Source organism: Grammomys surdaster, unplaced genomic scaffold, assembly GCF_004785775.1.
Source record: "Grammomys surdaster isolate TR1022 unplaced genomic scaffold, NIH_TR_1.0 362, whole genome shotgun sequence".
NCBI lineage: Eukaryota > Metazoa > Chordata > Mammalia > Rodentia > Muridae > Grammomys > Grammomys surdaster.
The window spans coordinates 4303785-4323301 of NW_021604781.1; the positions used below are offsets into that span (position 1 = coordinate 4303785).

The 19517-nt window shown below is 39.8% G+C and overlaps 1 protein-coding gene across 4 annotated transcripts in view; it reads left to right on the plus strand.

Annotated features, from left to right (window-relative positions):
- The window catches only part of Pds5b (PDS5 cohesin associated factor B), a 132293-nt gene that overhangs the window by 93305 nt on the left and 19471 nt on the right, over positions 1-19517 (plus strand). For all 4 annotated transcript variants that reach the window (XM_028779733.1, XM_028779735.1, XM_028779732.1 and 1 more), the window contains exons 19-25: positions 885-1045; positions 7165-7288; positions 9999-10157; positions 10646-10714; positions 12258-12394; positions 13955-14078; positions 19172-19376. In XM_028779733.1, coding sequence (XP_028635566.1) covers positions 885-1045; positions 7165-7288; positions 9999-10157; positions 10646-10714; positions 12258-12394; positions 13955-14078; positions 19172-19376 — 979 coding nt within the window. The remainder of the gene's footprint in view (positions 1-884; positions 1046-7164; positions 7289-9998; positions 10158-10645; positions 10715-12257; positions 12395-13954; positions 14079-19171; positions 19377-19517) is intronic.

Here is a 19517-nt window from a genome sequence, read left to right on the forward strand (position 1 = left end):
TGCAGCTTTTTTGTTCACTTTGTTTTTGAGGTGGTCTCATTGTAGCCTAGGCTGGCCTCACGTTGTAGGTAGTTGAGGATAACCCTGACTTCCTAATCCTTGTATGTCTACTCCTTGATGATGGGATTAAAAGCATGTACCACCAATTTCAGTCCTGTGCAATGTGGGGATCAGATACAGGGCTGTGCGTAGGCTAAGAATGTGTTCTCCTAAGCTGAGCTGCGTGTTGCTGCCTCTTGAAAGTCTGCTATGATCTGGGTCAAGGTTCTTTTTGTTGTTGTTGTTGTTTTGTTTTTGTTTTTGTTTTTTTTCGAGACAGAGTTTCTCTGTTTAGCCCTGGCTGTCCTGGAACTCACTCTGTAGACCAGGCTGGCCTCAAACTCTTGAACTCAGAAATCCGCCTGCCTCTGCCTCCCAAGTGCTGGGATTAAAGGCATGCGCCACCACCGCCTGGCTCTGGGTCAAGGTTCTTAAAATACCGACCTTGTTGCTGCTTTGCTCGATGCTTTCCTTTACTGCTTTTACCATGTTGATCTGGTTACTGTACTTAGTGCCTTGTATGATCTGGTGGTATACATTTCCTAATTTTTTTTTTTTAAAGCTAACCTAGTCTCTTCTGATGGTTATTTGGGAGTGGGAGGAGTAATATTTTTTTAAACTTTCTGTATATCCCCTTTTCTCCTACCCTTATGCCCTACCCCTTAAAAAAATAAGTTATCAAAGTCCAAATTATTTTGACTACAAATATATTAGCCTTCCACACAGGAACATAGCATAGTTAACCCTAAAATGATTTCTGGCTAGTACTATTTGTAGTATGTTCTTTACATGTATATTACAAACAAGGAAAGATTTTACAGGCAATGTTTCTAAACGCTTTGTAGGTGCTGTCTTTTACACACCCTATCTCATTTCACTCTGCCGAGACATTTGAATCCCTTCTGGCTTGTCTGAAGATGGATGATGAAAAGGTGGCAGAAGCTGCCCTACAAATTTTCAAAAACACAGGAAGCAAAATTGAAGAGGATTTCCCTCACATCAGATCGTGAGTTTGGCTTTTTCTGATAAATATTTTAGATATACTGTTTCTAGAGAATTTTAGTTAATTCTTTATGGTTGAGTAGACTTTCCTTTCTTTTGAGGAAAGTTGGTTGGTATTTTAGGTGTATAAGATAGAAGACAAGTATGGTACATCTTTCTGATGCTTCAGTGTTGCTTAAAAACTTAAAAGCCATTTCATTATAAAGTAGTTCCTGGTATACAATAGCATAGGATGGACAGTTCACATGGATCTAAGGCATATTGAGAAATGTCAGAGGTGTTTTGTGTGTGTGTGTGTGTGTGTGTGTGTGTGTGTGTGTGTGTGTGTGTTTTCTTTGGAGCGCATCTATGTAACTTCACCTGTGCAGGTCATAGGGCAGCTCTCAGTAGAGTTGCTGTCTTTCCTAGTGGCTTCCGTGAGAATTGAACTCAGATCATCTCATGTGCACATTAAGTGCTTTTATCTACTGGATAAAATAAGTAAATCTAAAAAGCAAACACCTACCAGAATTTTATAACATTAGTCTGTTTGGTAAGAATAAGAAACACTATTGTTTGGAACTTTTTGTTAACTTTTAAGTGAGTTCAGGATATATGTTTTTTAATGGGATAATACTCTTGCTACTCAAATCAGATCAGAGAGCAGAGTGACTGGACACACAGACTGTGTCTAACTATATACTATATTGTATGTTCACCTGATAGACTATCTCAGTTAAACTGTCTGCACTACCCAACAGAATGTTATTTAATCAAAGTGAGAAATCTCACATTCAGACAAGCAAATGGTTCTAGGTCATAACTAGCAAGAAGTGAATTCGTGATTTGAAGTTAGATTTAATTATAACATCAAATATCTATGGAACTATATCCCTTTAGGCAAAATTTCTATTTTTTTCCTTATTTCTTTTGCGTATTTAGTTTTGTAGTTAGCATGCAAGATAATGGGCTTCCTTATACACTTACATACACACACATACACACACACACATACACACACACACACATATATAATATGTATTTGTCTCCTTTTACTTATATCTTCCCCTTCCATAAAATATAATCAGATTTTTTGTGTGTGTGCATGGAGCTCTGATTGGACATCTTGGCTATTGTGCTGCAGTAACATGGATTTGCAAATACTTTGAGATACTTAGGATTCTTGCTGGTATATATCCAGGAGCAGTACAACAGGATCACTTAGTTTTTTTAAATTTCATTCTGTTTTTTGAGGAATCAGTAGGTTCCTGTAGCAGCCCTTCCAGTCCACATGGCCATCAGCCACGTATAAGGCTCTGTTTCTCAGCTGTCTCTGACAGCACTAGTTTCTTGCATTTACTTTGCGTTTTTCTGATGGCTAAGGGAGTTGAGCACTTTCCCAAGTGTGTTTGTCTTATTGGTAAATGTCTATTCAGTTAATTTGTCCATTATTGATTGACTTGGGGCATGTGGATTTTGGTTTGTTTGGTGTTTGGGATACTTCATAATTTCAGGATACTGATTTCCTGTCATGTACCGAGCTGTTGAAAGCTTCTATTCTGAATACTGTCACTGTTGTTATTTTTGTTGTTGTTGTGCAGTAGGTTCTGAGTTTTGTGCAGTCCCATTGGTTGATTCTTGGGATTATTTCCTGAGCTATTGATGTTATTTTCAGAAAATCCTGGCTCAAGCTTCTAGCCTGAAGCTTCCCGCTAGAATTTTCAGAGTCTTACATTAAGGTCTTTGATCCACATTTGTTCAGAGTGAGACTTTATTTCCTACATGCTCAGGAGATCCAGTTTTTCCCGTGCCATTTGCTGCAGAGGCTGACCCTTTCTCAATGTATGCTTTTGTCACCATCAAGATTAAGGGGCTTGTCTTTTTAAACACTCTGTGGCTAACTTTGGCTTCACATTTGCTTTACTAATTATCTGAATAGTGGTGCCAGCCTGATTGTAGCTGCTTCCATTTGCTTGGTAAATGACTCGGCTCTGTGACCGAGAGTCACTGAACCATGTTTCTCGGATAGGGAGATAACTGGATCTTGTTTATCATCCAGTCAGCTAGTCTGTCTTTTAATTGGAGAGTTAACAAAATTTTCATTTAGTAAGTGAGAGAGGTTTGCTAATTCCTAAAAACGTTTGAATATTTTTCTAGTTGGTTGGATTATTGTGTATTGTTTTACCTTTTCCCTGCTAGTAGTGGTTGTTTTGAGGGCTTACATTTTGAGTATGATAGATTCCTTCCCAGGTGTCTTCTCTCTTCACTCTCTTCATCTTTTTCTCACATGAAACTGGTTTCCTCTGCTCTCTTGAATTCTTTCCTGGGTATGTTTTCTCTCTTTCTCTCTCTCTCTCTCTCTCTCTCTCTCTCTCTCTCTCTCTCTCTCTGCAGTGTTACTGTGATTTTTCCTTGGCACGTGACCATTTGTCTATTTACTTCAGATAGGGCATTGATGATGGGGGGTTTCACGCAAGTTTAGCCTGGTGAGCCGGTGAGTGTGTTGGGGTTCTCTGTAACCCTGGGGGTGAGAGGTCATTTACAGGAGCTCCAGTGATTCAAAGGCGATTGCTTCACCAAAGCCAGCATGGGAGACAGCTGATACAGGGGACATGCCTGGAGCCTCCTGTCTCACTGGGAAGACTTCCCCACAATGTTCTCTGCTTTTACAGCCCTGTGGAGGGCTCTCAGGAGTGTAAATCTTTAGACTTTATGGAGCCTGGGAAACTTGATTAGCATCTTGATCCTTATAAATTCCCTAAGTCATAGGAGCCCCTAATCTCCTTTCCTCTCCAGGAAAAGGATTCAGTTCTGGGAAAATTGCAACACTACAGCTAGAGGGTGACGGGGTGTTGCTTTACTTCATGCTGGTTTTGGAATGTCATTATGTCCTAGTCAGTTCTGAAAGATAACTTTGCTGGATCTAGGAATCTGGTTAGCAGGAAAATATATGCTTTCCTGACTGTTAGGGATTCGTGGGGCAGTCTGGCAAGCTATGTGTTTTCTTTTGTGGGTTGGTGTTTGTCTCCTATAACAGTAAATAACATTGTTTTACACTGCTGTGTCTTGACTATGATGACTCCTCAAGAGTTTCTCTGCTCATGTCAATTTGCCATTATAAATACCTCTTTGTGCTGAGATGCTCATTTTGTTAGGTTTGGGAAATTTCCTACAATTTTATTGAATAGATTCTCTAGGCCTTTACTTTTTTATTGACCTCTCCTGCATGGATTCTTAAATTTGGCCATATCTCCGTGTTCTTGGAAGCTGTTATTAGATTTCACAGTGAGACAAGTGAGGTGCCTGTTAACATATCAAAGTGGACCTGGCCCCCAGGTTCTCCTTGCACCCCTCGTTCCCTACCTGTTACAGAGTCCTCCTGGCTGCTGTAGCCCTCCTTCTACCGGGAGCTCTGCAGCCCAGGGAGCTGGACTGCTCTTTTGCTGTATAATCCAACCTTTTGGTTACTGGCCCTCTATACCTTTGGCCTCCTGGCTGCTGCACCGTGTTGTGCTCTTTCCCTTCCCCCTTCTCTTCACATGGCCTCCCTCAGCTGATCATGTTCTTTTCCTTTTTAATTTCTTTTTCCATTCAGTTGTCAGGATCATTACTTTTTCTCCTTTTAATGTTTGGATGTAGTGTTTTCCTGTCCTTGTAACCATCTCTCGTGAAATTCTTTGATCTCTGTGGTCTAGTCTAGTGTGAATTTTTCTGTTGTGTTTTTTTTTTTTTTAATTTGATTCCTGAGCTTTTTGTTTCCTATATTTCTAAACCTTTCCCTCCTGCCCAGAATTCCAGTTTCCTTTCTGACTTTCTCTTCATTTTTCACCTCTGCTGCTGGCTCTCTTCCAGTCCCTGCACTGATTGATTAGCTGCATTCACTAGCGTCTGTCCTCTTTGAAATTATTGATAACCTCTACAAATAAACTTAGAAATTCTTCTGATCTTAGTATCCTCGAATTAACTGGAGGGATTATGATCTTTTTGAGGATGCTTGTCTTCTTTTTTTTATGCTGTGGTGTGTGTGTGTGTGTGTGTGTGTGTGTGTGTGTGTGTGTGTGCGCGTGCGCGCGCGCGTGTGTGCATATGTATTTCTGAGTTATGATTGACGCATCTATTGTTTTGGCTCTCTTGTAATCTGTGGATCCACTTAGTGAGCAGCTTTTTCTTGAAAGCTCACTCCCTAAAGAGGACAAAGCAAACTACTGTCACAGCAACTACACCAAGCTAAACAAGATACAGAAGGATTTGAAATGATATACCATCCGTGACATAAAATTGAAAATGGCACAATTGATATAAAATGTACAGTGGGCTAAAATCATTCAAGCAGACATAGATTAGCAAATGATTGGGTTTAAGGAAGCAGCCAGGAAAGGGAGAGACTAGAATGGAAGGAGAGGTAACTGAAAGAAAAAAAGCCAAACATGGTGCCATATGCCTTTCATCCTAGCACTTGGGAGGCAGGACCCAGTGGGTTTCTGAGTTTGAAGTTAGTCTGATCTACCCTAGCAAGTTCCAGGACATCCAGGGCTGTATAGGAAGACCCTTCCTGCACAGGTTCAAGCTAGGCCCCACCCCTAACCAAGAAGCTATCTGTAAGTGATGTCTATTGCAAAGAAAGATGCTTCTTCAGTCGAGTCTTACTAGGTCTATGAACCTCACTATAGGCCTCATGCCCAGGAGAAGTAGGCCAAGACAAAAGGAATTCATTGGTATTTCTATAAACTTTTTTTCCCTTTCATTTTGCTCTGTAAGAGCATTTTTGCCTTATTGATCTTTTGCTTGTGTATTTTGGTTTTCATTTGTGTCTGTGTGTATGTGTTGCTTGTTTTTTGAAGAGAAAGAAAAAAAGCATAAAAATTGGGTGGAAAGGACATGATCAAAATCCATGATGTGAGAAGTAGTGTAGTAACGGTGAAGAGGAAGGCACAAGATACTAATATCCAAAGGGAAGAAGATTGCTCAGTAATGAAAAATAGCACACATGAGTATAAGAAAGGAAATAAGTTAAAAAACCTAAAATTTTATTTTTAAGAATAATAAGCTAAGGCCGGGCGGTGGTGGCGCATGCCTTTAATCCCAGCACTTGGGAGGCAGAGGCAGGAGGATCTCTGAGTTTGAGAGTTCGAGGCTAGCCTGGTCTACAGAGTGAGTTCCAGGACAGCCAGGGCTACACACAGAGAAACCCTGTCTCGAAAAAACAAAAACAACAACAACAAAAAGAATAATAAGCTAAAACCAAATAGTACTAAAAGTACAGTAAAATGGAGGAAAGAAATACACATGGAAAAGGGAAAAAAAAAATTACCAACAGTGGAAAACTGGGAACAAGTGTGAGTAAATATCAGAAGGGGAAAAATAGAAAGTCAAAAAGCCTTTTAAAATATGGAATAAAATATCATTAACAGTATAGTAAAATAAGAAGCATAGAGGGGAAAATTCCCTCAAGTATGCTGGAATGTCTTCTGCTACACAGTTAGGAGACGTCTGCCAGAGCCAGCCTAACGGTAATCATTTTCCTTTGTACAGTAGGGTCATCTGCTGGCCACACTTAGTTTATAAGTCTGTGGACTGAGTGCATTATCCCAATTCACTGAGACTGGAGTCTTAATTTTGAGCTTGTTGGTCCCTCTTTCTTGAGATGAATGTAGGCTGGATTGTTTACTTGAGTAAGGATAATTTATCAGTGACTACACCACTGAAGAAAATACTTGTTCCCTGGCAACCATTTACTAACTGCCTGTAGCCACTTGGATGGGCAGGGCCTTCTGAGAACCCCTTTCCCCCAGGATGGAATGTTATCTGTGTAGGTGGCTGTACCTGCCATGGCTTCGTGGTGCCATAGACATGTCATGTCGAGAGAGAAGACGGTATTTGATCGACTCCTCCATCCTCTCTCACTCATGGTCCTCTGCCCCTTCTGCAGTGCTCACTGAGCCTTGGAGAGGGTGATCAAGATGCCTGTTTAAGACCGAGCATTCAGCATTCACTCATTTGACGAATTACGAGTTTTTGTATTAACTGTTCTCCTCTACAAACAGAAGCTTCTCTGACCACGGTTGAAACAGTACTAATTTCAGGATATAAACATAAATTATTCTTGTATATTTATTGCTTTTCTTTGATTTTTTTTTTTTTTAGAGCTTTGCTTCCTGTACTACATCACAAATCCAAAAAAGGACCACCTCGCCAGGCCAAGTACGCCATCCATTGTATTCATGCCATATTTTCTAGTAAAGAGACCCAGTTTGCTCAGATATTCGAGGTAATGAAAAGAAATCTTGATTTCTTAAAAAATAAATACTGACTTTGAAGACTATTGTCATTCGGAGATGTATTATATTGTGTACTGTCAGGATGTGATTTGGTAAAATCAGCATCAGTGGTAGTTAAAATAGGAAAACTGGCTTTACATAAGTTTAAGACTACTTCAGGTTCAGAACTCAAACATTGCATGATGCTCTTTGACACTGCTGTATGTATTATTAGGTTTTGGAGATTTTTCACTGAGTGCTTATTGTATATAATCATAGTTAATGATAGTATTACTATGTCAGCTTACAAGTTTAACAGTTTGAGATTTGAGTATAATTTAGTCCAGTGGGTAATGTAAATATGTTTAGATTTGATAGCTAAGCTAACTGCTAAGATAAAGTGTGCATTTTTAATGTTTCATGCTATTTTCTCTACATGTTAAATAACTTGTATAGTCTCTGCGTTATTATTAAAGCAAACTAACAGAAAAGTCTGTAAAAATGATTATGATACTTACGTCTTCAAAGGGAAGTCAGAGCAGTTTGGAGAGCACACTAAATCTGACATTTTATCTCTGAGATACAAACTTTTATGGTTATTTTATCATTTTCATGTATGATGTTAAAATATCTAGTAAGTTACACTCTGCATCTCTCAAGTAGCACTTTCTGTGTCAAGTGCTTTATTTGAATTTCTGAGCACTTGGTGACGTCTATTTTTATTTTGAAAGATGACTATTAGTAGGATATTTTTGTTTTTATCAATTTTTTTAATGCTAGTCACTTTGAGAATAATATTGATATAGCTTGGATTTGTAAAGTTTTTTTTTGTTGTGTTACCCTTACCATAATGTGACAGACTTGCTAGCTTTTTGAGAAAATACTTCCTAGTGCTTGTTAGCCTTTTTGCAGTTGCTAGTATTCCGTTTTGTTTTTCTCTTATCAAAAATAATTTTATAATATATTGTGTGAAATTGTCAAGTAGTAATAATAATAAAATAAGTACAAATATTTTATGCAACCTCATTTTTGTTTATAGTGTGACCAGTAGAGTAACACTGAGGGAAATGACCAGGAATAGCAAAAGGTCAACTCACCTTGCTTTCATTGAAAGCTCATATGCTCCAGTATGTCAGGAAAGCATAGTTTATGTTGTTGTCAAGTTTGTAATAGTTGATGTTCAGTGTTGGAACATAGACCCCACATTTGCTTTTTGTGCATGTGTTGCTGTGTGTTCCCACTTAGTGCAGTCTTTGTGTGTGAGTTTGCATGCGTCCTGCTTGTAGAGACAAGAGGCCAGCACTGCCTGTCATCCTCAACTGCTCTGCAACATTGCTCTTGAAACAGGATCTCTTGCTGAATCTGGAGCTCATTCATTCAGCTAGACTAGCTGGCCAGATAAGCCCAGGGCTGTGTCTCTGCTTCCCCAGCACGGGCACAGACCACAGATGTATGTGCTCAGCCCTTTTATTTACATAGTGTTGAGGATCCGTACTCAGTTTTTATACTTGTGCATTAAGCACTTGCGCACTGAGCTGGTTTCCAAAGCCATCACATCCTTTCATTACAATGAAGCATTAGTGGTTTAGCTAGGTGCCCTCTTCCCATCTTAGGCACTATGTGTTGTCAGGTAGTAGTATACTTTTCCAGAGATACTTTATTTCATACACAAGTACGGATATAAAAGCACACACATTTTGTATCTCCTTCCCTTAACGCTAATGATGGCATATTTTAGTCATTCTCCTGATTTTCCTATTCTTAAACTTTAACAACACTCTTCAATTATCATTCTAAGTGAGTATGACATTCTTTAGTTGTAACAAAATACTTATTAATGGTTTGGTTTCAAATCATATGAAAAATAGTCTTGTTATGGAATTTAGTACTTGATGCTATAATTTTTCAAGACACCCAAAATTTAGTTAACTACACACAGGAAAAGTTTGTTTTGCTACAGAAAATTCAGTTTTGGTGTTTCAGTGTTCAGAAGGCTTAGGGACACATACTCTTTCCGATTAGTGGTCCTTTGTGTCTCTACTGGAGCCCTGCCCTCTGAACCTAAGTCAGGTAAGTAGAGAGAACTACAGAGAAGGCATGGTGCTTCCTCTGCCTCTATTGACAAGTGTGGCCTACCTCATTTCCATTCCCTCTTCCATGACCAGATTTCACATATCCTCCCTCAACTGCAGGGGAAGCTGCAAGGCAGAATCTTGATGCTTAGGAAGCAGGAGCAGAGTGGATATTGATGAGCCCTAGCAGTCTTTGATGTTCATACACAGTCATAAGATATATATTACATAATAAGATTTTTTTTTTTTTTTGGTTTTTTTGAGACAGGGTTTCTCTGTGTAGTCCTGGCTGTCCTGGAACTCACTCTGTAGACCAGGCTAGCCTCGAACTCTCGAACTCAGAAATCCGCCTGCCTCTGCCTCCAAAGTGCTGGGATTAAAGGCGTGTGCCACCACCGCCCAGCTACACAATAAGATTTATGCAGAAATGTTTCCTTAACTGTTTCTAAAACGTGAGTTGGGCAAAACTGAAAATGCTTAAATGTAGTGTCTTCTAAATGTTGGTAAACTGTAGAATCTATACGTAAGCTTGAGTTGCTGCTTACACAGTCTATACTTCTGTAGTGTTTAGTATTTGAAGGTGGAATACATGAGCAGTATTATGTGTGTGTATAGAGAGTTAAATATATTTCCTTTGCCTCATTTCTAGCCTCTGCATAAAAGCCTAGATCCAAGCAACCTGGAACACCTTATAACCCCCCTGGTCACTATTGGTCATATTGCTCTTCTTGCACCGGACCAATTCGCTGCTCCTCTAAAGTCTTTGGTAGCAACTTTCATTGTGAAGGACCTTCTCATGAATGATCGGGTAAGTTGTGCTTTTAGACTTGTTATCTTCATAGTGTTTGTTCTATAGTTTAAGGAGAGGTGAAATGCCTAGACACAGGTAGACCCTGGAGCTTGTGGCCAGCCAGCTAGCTAACTCAGTGTACCTCACATCCGTGGAGGGATGTGACTTGACACACAAATACACACACAACTGCACACTCACTTCTTAGTGCTAGGGTCTTTATCCTTGTCTTTGCTTAGTAGTCTAAATAACTGAATCATCAACATCTACAAAACAGGTTATGGATTAAAAAGTCAATCCTAGCCCACACCTGCTAAGGATGTCCAAATGTTCCATCCAGGTACCAGTGAGACTATTCCTTTCAGGGATATTTAGTAAATGGGGTTACATGAATCATAAGCATTGTCTGTTGTTAATAAGAAGGGATAAATTTTCTTTATTCAGTAAATATTAGTTGACCATGAGAATTCATGCTTATTATTTTAATGTTTTTGCCTTTTGCCTAGCTTCCAGGAAAAAAGACAACTAAGCTTTGGGTTCCAGATGAAGAAGTTTCACCTGAGACAATGGTCAAAGTGAGTAATATGCAGAAGTCTGTTTTTCTTAGTATACTCACTGTATCAAGTAATAGGTGTGGGTGGCTATTAAAGTTGACTATTCACCTTTATTGTGGTACAGTCTTTCATGTACTGTGAGAGTATAGGGCAGTGATGTGCACCCTGGGGCCTTGTGAGCAGCAGCATGGAACCTAGTTTGAGGGGGAGTGACTTGAAAGCTGCTTCTGTGTTTCTGCTTCTTAGAAATCAGCCTTTTAATGGCAAGTGAATGTTGGTCTCCTCCCTCCTGGATGTACTCTTGTTTAGTAATAATGTAATCTAGACTTTAAAATGACCTTTTCCTTGATATTTTATTAAAAGTTTTTAATAGTTCTTGAATTTGGGCTTCTGTGTAAGGAATTACTTGTCACTGAAATACAGAGTATTGATTTCTTACAGTCAGGTGATATATATCAGGTTCATTTCAGTGTATTTGTCAATATTTGAAGATTAGGAGCAAATATGTAGAATGTTGACATTGTTTTCTTAGACTTTCTTACTACCTTCTGGGCTCACTCCCACATTGTCTGCCCTGCTTTCTTTCTTGTTAAATGTATTTCATTATGTTCCATATCTTGAAGTATGTTTGCATATTGTTCCAGTCTCATGTTCTAATGTGTCTACACACTTGGAGAGCGGCCCTTCCTTCTTTCCTTACAGAAGTTACATCACTGAATGATAGTGCTTGCATTTGGGTCTCAGCATTAGTCTTTCTTTTTTTTTTTTTAAGATTTATTTATTTATTTAACGTATATGAGCACACTGTCCTTGACACACCAGAAGAGGGCATCAGATCACATTACAGATGGTTGTGAGCCACCATGTGGTTGCTGGGAATTGAACTCAGGACCTTTGGAAGAGCAACCAGTGGTCTTAGCCATTGAGCCATCTCTCCAGCCCCTCAGCATTAGTCTTACGGAGCAGTCTTATGTCACAGAGGCAGCACTAGATGTGATGACAGGCCGTTTAGACTGAGTGTGCACTTAGGGAAGGTGTCTTTGACATTACTGTGTGCCAGTACTCTTCAAGCACAGTTATTATTGCCTCTTCTTAAAAAGCTTAGATGAATTAAAAAACAAAATCACAAAGAGTAATGACAAAGCCTGTAATGAGTACAGAAATACATGCTTTATTTTTATAAAACCTACAAAAATGATGTCCATTCTTAGGTAGAAAAGGTTGACTATCATTTGCAGATGGGAACTTTTTCTGGTAATGGGAGTTAGCATGATTCTAATTCTAGGTCCTAAAGGATGGGGTGTGTGCTTGGGAAACATTAAAATTAAGCAACAAAATAACTCATCTTTAGTAAATAGGGTTTTGTTTTTGTTTTGTTTACCTCATTCCTGGAGGTTGAAATAACTCTAACTTAAAACATTGTGTTATCTTCTTGTATATAAAAAGGAATAATAGTGTATTTTGTTGTTTCTTAAGATACATTCACATTTTTCTAGTTTTTAAGGTTGATGTGGAAATTCTTTAAACATAACAATGTTGTTTTTATCAACTTGTCTTTAAATAGATTCAGGCTATTAAAATGATGGTTCGATGGCTGCTTGGAATGAAGAATAATCACAGTAAATCAGGAACTTCTACCCTCAGATTACTAACAACGATACTGCATAGTGATGGGGATTTGACAGAACAAGGGAAAATTAGGTATGTAGTTACTGTTTTTGCAGTTATTTGGATTGTAGTATTCAACTCCTGGATTAACAGTTATCTGTTAGAATTTCTTTTTAAAAGACTTTTAGCATTAGTTTGTAGGTATTCATGTGTGTTTATTTTAATACAGTTTTACGTGGTGGTTATGACAAAGTAACAGTCGTGTGTCTAACAGCTCTGCCATCCAGACACTGCAAGTATTGTAAATGATAGATCCTAGTTCTTTGTCACGGTTTGTGTAGACCGGTTAGTGCAGAGACCTGCAACTACTGAAGGCTTGCTAGTGTCTCCAGGCAAGAAAGACGTTGTTGGATCTGTTTTTAGAATATAGTAAACAAAAAGTTTATAAATGTACTCAATGTATGTGATTTAAAACACAAGAGGTTTTTTTTTGTTTTTTTTCGAGACAGGGTTTCTCTGTGTAGCCCTGGCTGTCCTGGAACTCACCCTGTAGACCAGGCTGGCCTCGAACTCAGAAATCCGCCTGCCTCTGCCTCCCAAGTGCTGGGATTAAAGGCGTGCACCACCACTGCCCGGCTAAGAGTTTTTATTTATATGATGAAACATAATTTAGTGATTCCAGTTCATCCATAAGTCTATGGATTCAACTACGTAAAGATCTAAAATAAGCCAGAAAACAATGACTTTTTCTGTACTGAGAATGCATAGACTTTCCCCTACCTTTTCCTACACCTTGTAGCATAGCCACTGGAACTGAGTGAAGGTATGTGGGGAGATTGTTCATAATCCATGCAGAAATGTTGTCACTTTTCTGTGATAGACTGAAGCATTGATTTTGTTACGGGCTAACACTGTGCTGTGATTGAAACTTAGATTTAGATCCTGAAACTACATGCTCCAGGCAGATTCAAGCCCTGGCTCCTATTGCTTTCTAGTTAGGTGAAATTTACCAAGTTACTTCAGCTTCTCAGTGTCCCACACTCTTATGTCTTAGTGTACCACTGTGGTATAGCTAAAAAAATGTCAGGATGTTTGCGATATTCACGGTATTACATAGCACATAGAAACATGGATGCTAGTAGGGATTGTTTTTATCAGCGTTAGCTGAAATGTACATCTGTTCTCAAATGCTTCTATTCCCCCACCCCCAAGTTAGGATATGTAGGATGAGAAAATAGATTGAATGGCTTTAGTGGTAGCCAGTACCAACATATTTAAGAGAAAATGGCATGGGTTGGGTTTTGTGAGAGCTCTGTGCTACGTGTAGACTGATTGTCTTACTGCTGTGTCCTCATATGGCAGAAAGTACAGACAAGCTCCGCCCGACTCAGCCTCTTTATAAATCCACTAAGCCCATTCCTGAGGGCTCTGCCTGCTTGACCTCATCACCTTCCAGAAAACTGTCCCTTGAAATAACTTCTTGGCTTAGGATTTCAAAGCATGCATTCTGAGGAGATAAAGAATGTTCACCATAGGGCTTTTTGCTTTCTTCTTTTAGAGGATTATTTTAAGCATTAGATGTATAAAGTTAGGAATAATTTTTTTTCCAGCCAGGTTGAAGTCTTGCTTACGTTGTTTCTGCTTCTCTTTTAGTAAACCAGACATGTCACGCCTGAGACTTGCTGCTGGGAGTGCTATTGTGAAGCTGGCACAGGAGCCCTGTTACCACGAGATCATTACACTGGAGCAGTACCAGCTGTGTGCACTAGCCATCAATGTAAGGACAGTGGCCAGCAGGAATACTGTCATGTGCTCTTGGCCCTTTAGGAAGAAAATTGCTACAACAGCATCAAAGCCTTGAATGTGTGTTTTCTTTCATAAGAAACACATCAGAGTCCTAAAATGAACATACTAACACAGTGTATGTGACGAAGTTGTTGTGCTAGTCTGTAAACTTCCTAAAAGCACTTAATGAGCCTTGGGCTGGCTCAACCATTGCTCTGCAAGGAGATATGGGACACTTGCTTAAGACTCCAGTCACAATCTTGCCATCAGCTGGTCAGTGCACAGCCTTGTTTTCTGTGTGTCTGCTTAGGAACACCTTATTTCCATGCATGGCTCTTGGATTAACACTGACTCATAGGCCATGGCAGCAGTCCTCATTCTTCAGTGAGCCTTTACTGCAGCACATGCAGTTTCTCTGTAAGGCTGCTGGTGTGGCCTTGTGCTTATCACTTGTTGGGAGCCGTTTAAATGTCAGTCACCAACAAGAACAACACTGTAAAGTAGACCAAGAAGATGAAGGCCAGGCTTCTCTCTGAGGATGAGCACGACAGGCTGCTGCTTCATGCCCGTGAATCTATTTGCTAATGGGTATATCAGTGCTGCAAGTGTTGATTTGAGAATTACAAATACATGAGCAGGCAAATTTCTAAATATGGAATCTGAATGAGAAGAACAACTTTACAAAATTTTATAAATCTATGTTCCTGGGTTTTTATTTTTTTAAGACATAGGGTAGACAGTTTCAAGGTTGCAGTATTCAAAATAAACATTTTAAAATAAGTCTTTTAAAAGTGAAAATGCATAAACACTTAATCAGTAAATCTAAAGGCGTGACTTAAGCTTGCCTCCTTATATATTTTTCTGCTTGTTGCAAAAGCCCTGAATTGCATATTTTTCTGAGTCTCAGAGCTACCGTGTGGTATGTAGCCACTGTCCTCCTGCTGCACTCCTCTGGTACTCTCACTGAGACTCTTGGGAGACCTTGTCTGTTGTTGGATACATTTCCTTTATCACAGTTCTCATCATGTTAGTCTCCTGGTCAAACACATTTAAGACCTTAAGAACTCATATGTGTTTGAAAGAAAAATAACCTATTTTATAACCTGATAGTTGAGCCCCTCTGTTGTTTGGATTTAAACACACACTTTAACATCTGTTTAGTAGAGTACCTTTACAGCAGCAGTTCTCAGTCTGTGGGTCACGACCCCCTTGGAGAGGGGTCAAACAACCCTTTCACAGGGGTCATGTAAGACCATTAGAAAGCACAGATATTTACATTACAATTCATAACAATAGAAAATTACAGTTACAAAGTAGCAATGCAAGTAATTTTATGGTTGATACAATATTAGGAACTGTATTAACAATCACAACATTAGAAAATGTTGAGAAGCGCTATGTTTCAGTCACCTACTTCAGTTCAGTGAAGCTGAACACTTTTATTACTCAGCCTATGTTGTGTTGCCTCTGGTTTTTGTCTCCTCCCATCTGCACAGATCTGCATTTAACCCTGTTTGACAGTGAGGGTACAGATACGACCTTTCCCACAAGGCGTACTCTGGTTTTCTTAGCTGGGTGCAGTCTCTTTATTGTTTTAATTCCCTCCAGATTCTGTTTACACCTCTGCTACATACAGTGCTCAGCCTTGTGCTCTCACTATTTCTGTACACGAGGCTTGTTTTTATTCCCAAGTTGAGGCTCTTTAAAAGTAGTATTGTTGTATATCTGAACAGATACTAAGTGTGAGGGAGTAGAGATTGAATAATATGACAGCACATTTAATACTTGCTTAGGTACTTAGAATTTGAAATTCTGTTCATGAAAAAATGTACTTTGTGTTATTCTGAGCTGTACTCTGGTCTGGAACCTAGAAATACAAAGCATAATAAATCATGGCTGCATTCCCTGAAAGCTAACAGCATCTTAGAATAGAAAATACGTCTAAGTCTGGATACTTCATTGAGGTACAGAGAGTAACTCAACTACTTCTGAGATGCTGCATGAATTTTTAAGGATAGTTTGTGCTCAGGTCTAGTGAAGACCAAAATCAAGTTCATAGCAGTGAACTCAGCTCTGACTTGAGTGGGTCTAAAAACTTTGTAATTTTTTTTCTTATATTTAACTAATTATTTTTATGACCATAGCCAGGAGCATATCAAGTGTTTGCCTTCATGAAAGCTTCTTTTTGGTAAAACTATATTGCTTACTCCTTATTTAACGTTTTTATGTTAGGGTACCCATCTTCTTAAAGCTTGTGAAAACCCCTAATTGAAACTCCTGAAACATCCCATACATTCACAGTGTGGCTTTTCTGTAGTTAATTGTTAGCTCCTTGCCTGAGGTGATGGCTTTCCATCACTGTTAACTGAAGGCTCTTCGTTTAGAAGTGATTCAACAGGATGTGCTTTTTGGGCTTTTAAATGCTGAACTGTTAACAGGACAAAACTGTTGTTAAGGGTTGTGTCTTAGGAGGGATGTAGGAAGGTGGGAGGATGGGGTGTCTGGGTTGGATAACGTTTAAAGAATGGTCTGTTCACTGATTGTTAAAGTTAATATCAAATCCAGCAGCACCCGATCTAGCTTGTTGTTATAGGACTGCCAAGCTTGTTGTTTTGGGGCCGCCATCTTCCCGACTAGGCAAGGCCAGTGGCCACAAGTGGCGGCTTGCTCCTACCGCTGCTCAACTCTGATCACGGCTCATGCTGGCTAAAGCACCAGCCCTTGCACCCACAAGATGCCAGCGTGTGAGATGGCTCTGCCAGTCTCCCATGCTTTCTCCACAGTGCTTGGCTGAGCCCAGACCATCCCGCCATCCATGTGGTACCCGGTAGAAATGAGACTCTAATGCTTAAAGATTATCCAAAGGCTTTATATGTTTGGTAATGCTCAATTAACAAGATGCCCACACAATTAGAGGTGTTACCCAATTAACCTAGATATAAGTTGTTACCCAGGACTGCTCTCAATACATGCGTGGTCCTCCATGGCTCCTACATCTCTGCTCCTCCTCTCTAAGCTCCTCTTTCTTCGCCCCTTTCTCTCCTTACTCCTCCCAAATTACCAAGTTCATTGTAAAATGTTGCAGAGGGAGTGGGTGGAATATCCCACTACAACTGATGAATATGTTTATAATAAGTTGACTTTGGTATGAGGTTTTAAATTGGTCTTTTTATAGTAAATTGGTTATTTTAATGACAGATGTATATATTTGATTCTCATTAATACTGATAAAGGGTAACTTTATTGAGTGTCAATACAAGGACTGATTTTCTCTGGACACTTGAATAATTTTTTAAAAGTAGTAGGAATACTGAAGTTGAAATTGAGTGAAAGAGAATAAGAGCTTAAAGACAGGCATATGACACATCCCACCCCTGACTACGTTAACCAGGCATGGCGGTTCATGTCCATAATCTCAGCATTGAGGAGGCTAAGCTGGTAGAATAATGTGACCTTGGGTCAAGAAAACAAAAAACAAAAATCAAGTCCTGGGGCTGGCAAGATGGCTCACCCATCAAGAGTACTGGCTGCTCTTCTAGAAGACTGTGGTTCTCAGCACCTGCATGGTGGTTCACAACTGTCTGTACCTCCAGTTCCCTCCCACGGATCTTACTCCCTCACCTGGCCTCCAGAGGCACAATTACTCACATGGTACACGTTAGATACCTTCATGTAAAACATACATGCATATAAAAATAAAACTTTGAAAGAGCAAAAACCAGAAAACACCCAAGTGCTAAGAGTGGATTGCAGTCAGTGTAGAGCTCTTGTCTTAACAATGTGAAGGTTGCTAGGTCCATCCCTGTGCTACAGAGAAACAGTGCAGACAAGTCTGTGACCTAGACTTTGAAGAAAAACCCAACCGCCTTTACTGATAGAAGAAACAATGTACTTTAAAAGTTGCAGTAATAAGAGAACACACAGTTGAGAGGGTATAATCATGAAGGTGTTTGTATGTCAGGGAGATGGAGTGGAGCTATTTCCTTTAGCTTAGAAAAAATTCTAGTCCACTGTCTACCTGTTACTGTGCTAGTCTTAGATACAAGGGTGCATAAAGACATTGTTCTTGTCTTTGAGGAACCAGCAAATGAATCAGGCAGATGTCTAAACCACTTTCCATCTGTGTTAAAGATATGCCCGTGCTCAGAGCTTAGGCTAGTTCAGGACACGGGTTACATGCTGCCTTGGAGCGCATAGATGACTTGCCCTAGAGAACATGGAGGCGTTTGCTGGAGAAGTGGTTTGGGTGAAGCAAGTCATGAGGTAATCAGGCATGGGGTAACAAGTCACTTGCTTTTCTTCCACAATTGAAACAGTAATTTGAGTTTTCTGGAAGTGATTAGAAACTTTTACCTCAACTGTTAGGCATTCTAATGTGAATAGTTCTTTAAAAGTGATAAAACTCAAGTGCATTCATTGAATAGGTTTTATTTTTATTTATTTACACCCCCCCCCTCACAGAGTCCCTCCCCTCATCTCTCCTCCCTTCTCCTCTGAGAGGGTGCCCCACTAGGTACCTCCCCCAACCCCAGCCCTGATGCATCCAGTCTCTGGAGGATTAGGTACGTCCTTTCGAACTGAGGCCGGACAAAGGAGCCCTCTGCTACATGTATGCCTGGAGCTTCAGTCCAGCCTCTGTGTTGGACAGGTTTTAAAAAATCTTTCTACTAAATGAAAAACTACAATGAGATCGTGTTTCCACTATATTCCATTTGTGTTTGGAAGTTCTGGGGATCACCCCACCGCTTTGGCTGAGAGGCCAGTGCAGTGCTGAGCGTATGCCTAGCCTATTACTTTATTAGTATTATTTTAATCGTACTCAGGTTGGGAGCAGTATAGAGTTTCATCTGTTTTAAGAGTAGGGAGCAGTATACAGTTTTATCTGTTTTAATATATAGTATCTTTAATGCTGCCTAACACATATAACTGGTAGTTACTGGGTCCAGGTCAGTACTCCCACCTTGAGGTGGAGTCGCAGCCTCTGTTCTGAGAACTGACTGGGGTTATAGATCAACTTGGTCATAGCTGAAGGTATACCTTCTTACCGCCTTGTGGGTAATACCTGGAATAATTTTATCTTTACAGGATGAGTGCTATCAAGTCAGGCAGGTGTTTGCTCAGAAGCTTCACAAAGGCCTTTCCCGCTTACGGCTTCCACTTGAGTACATGGCCATCTGTGCTCTTTGTGCCAAAGACCCTGTGAAAGAGAGAAGAGCTCATGCCAGACAGTGCCTGGTGAAGAACATCACTGTGAGGAGGGAGTACCTGAAACAACATGCAGCTGTTAGTGGTGAGTGCATGGTTAGGGACAGATGCATCATAGCTCCTGTCAGTTGCAGTCTTACAGAGTAAAACATACTACTGTCGTTTATTACTGTGTACACTTTAAAAAGTCAGCATCTTTCAATAGCTGCTTTTCACTTCCTGTATT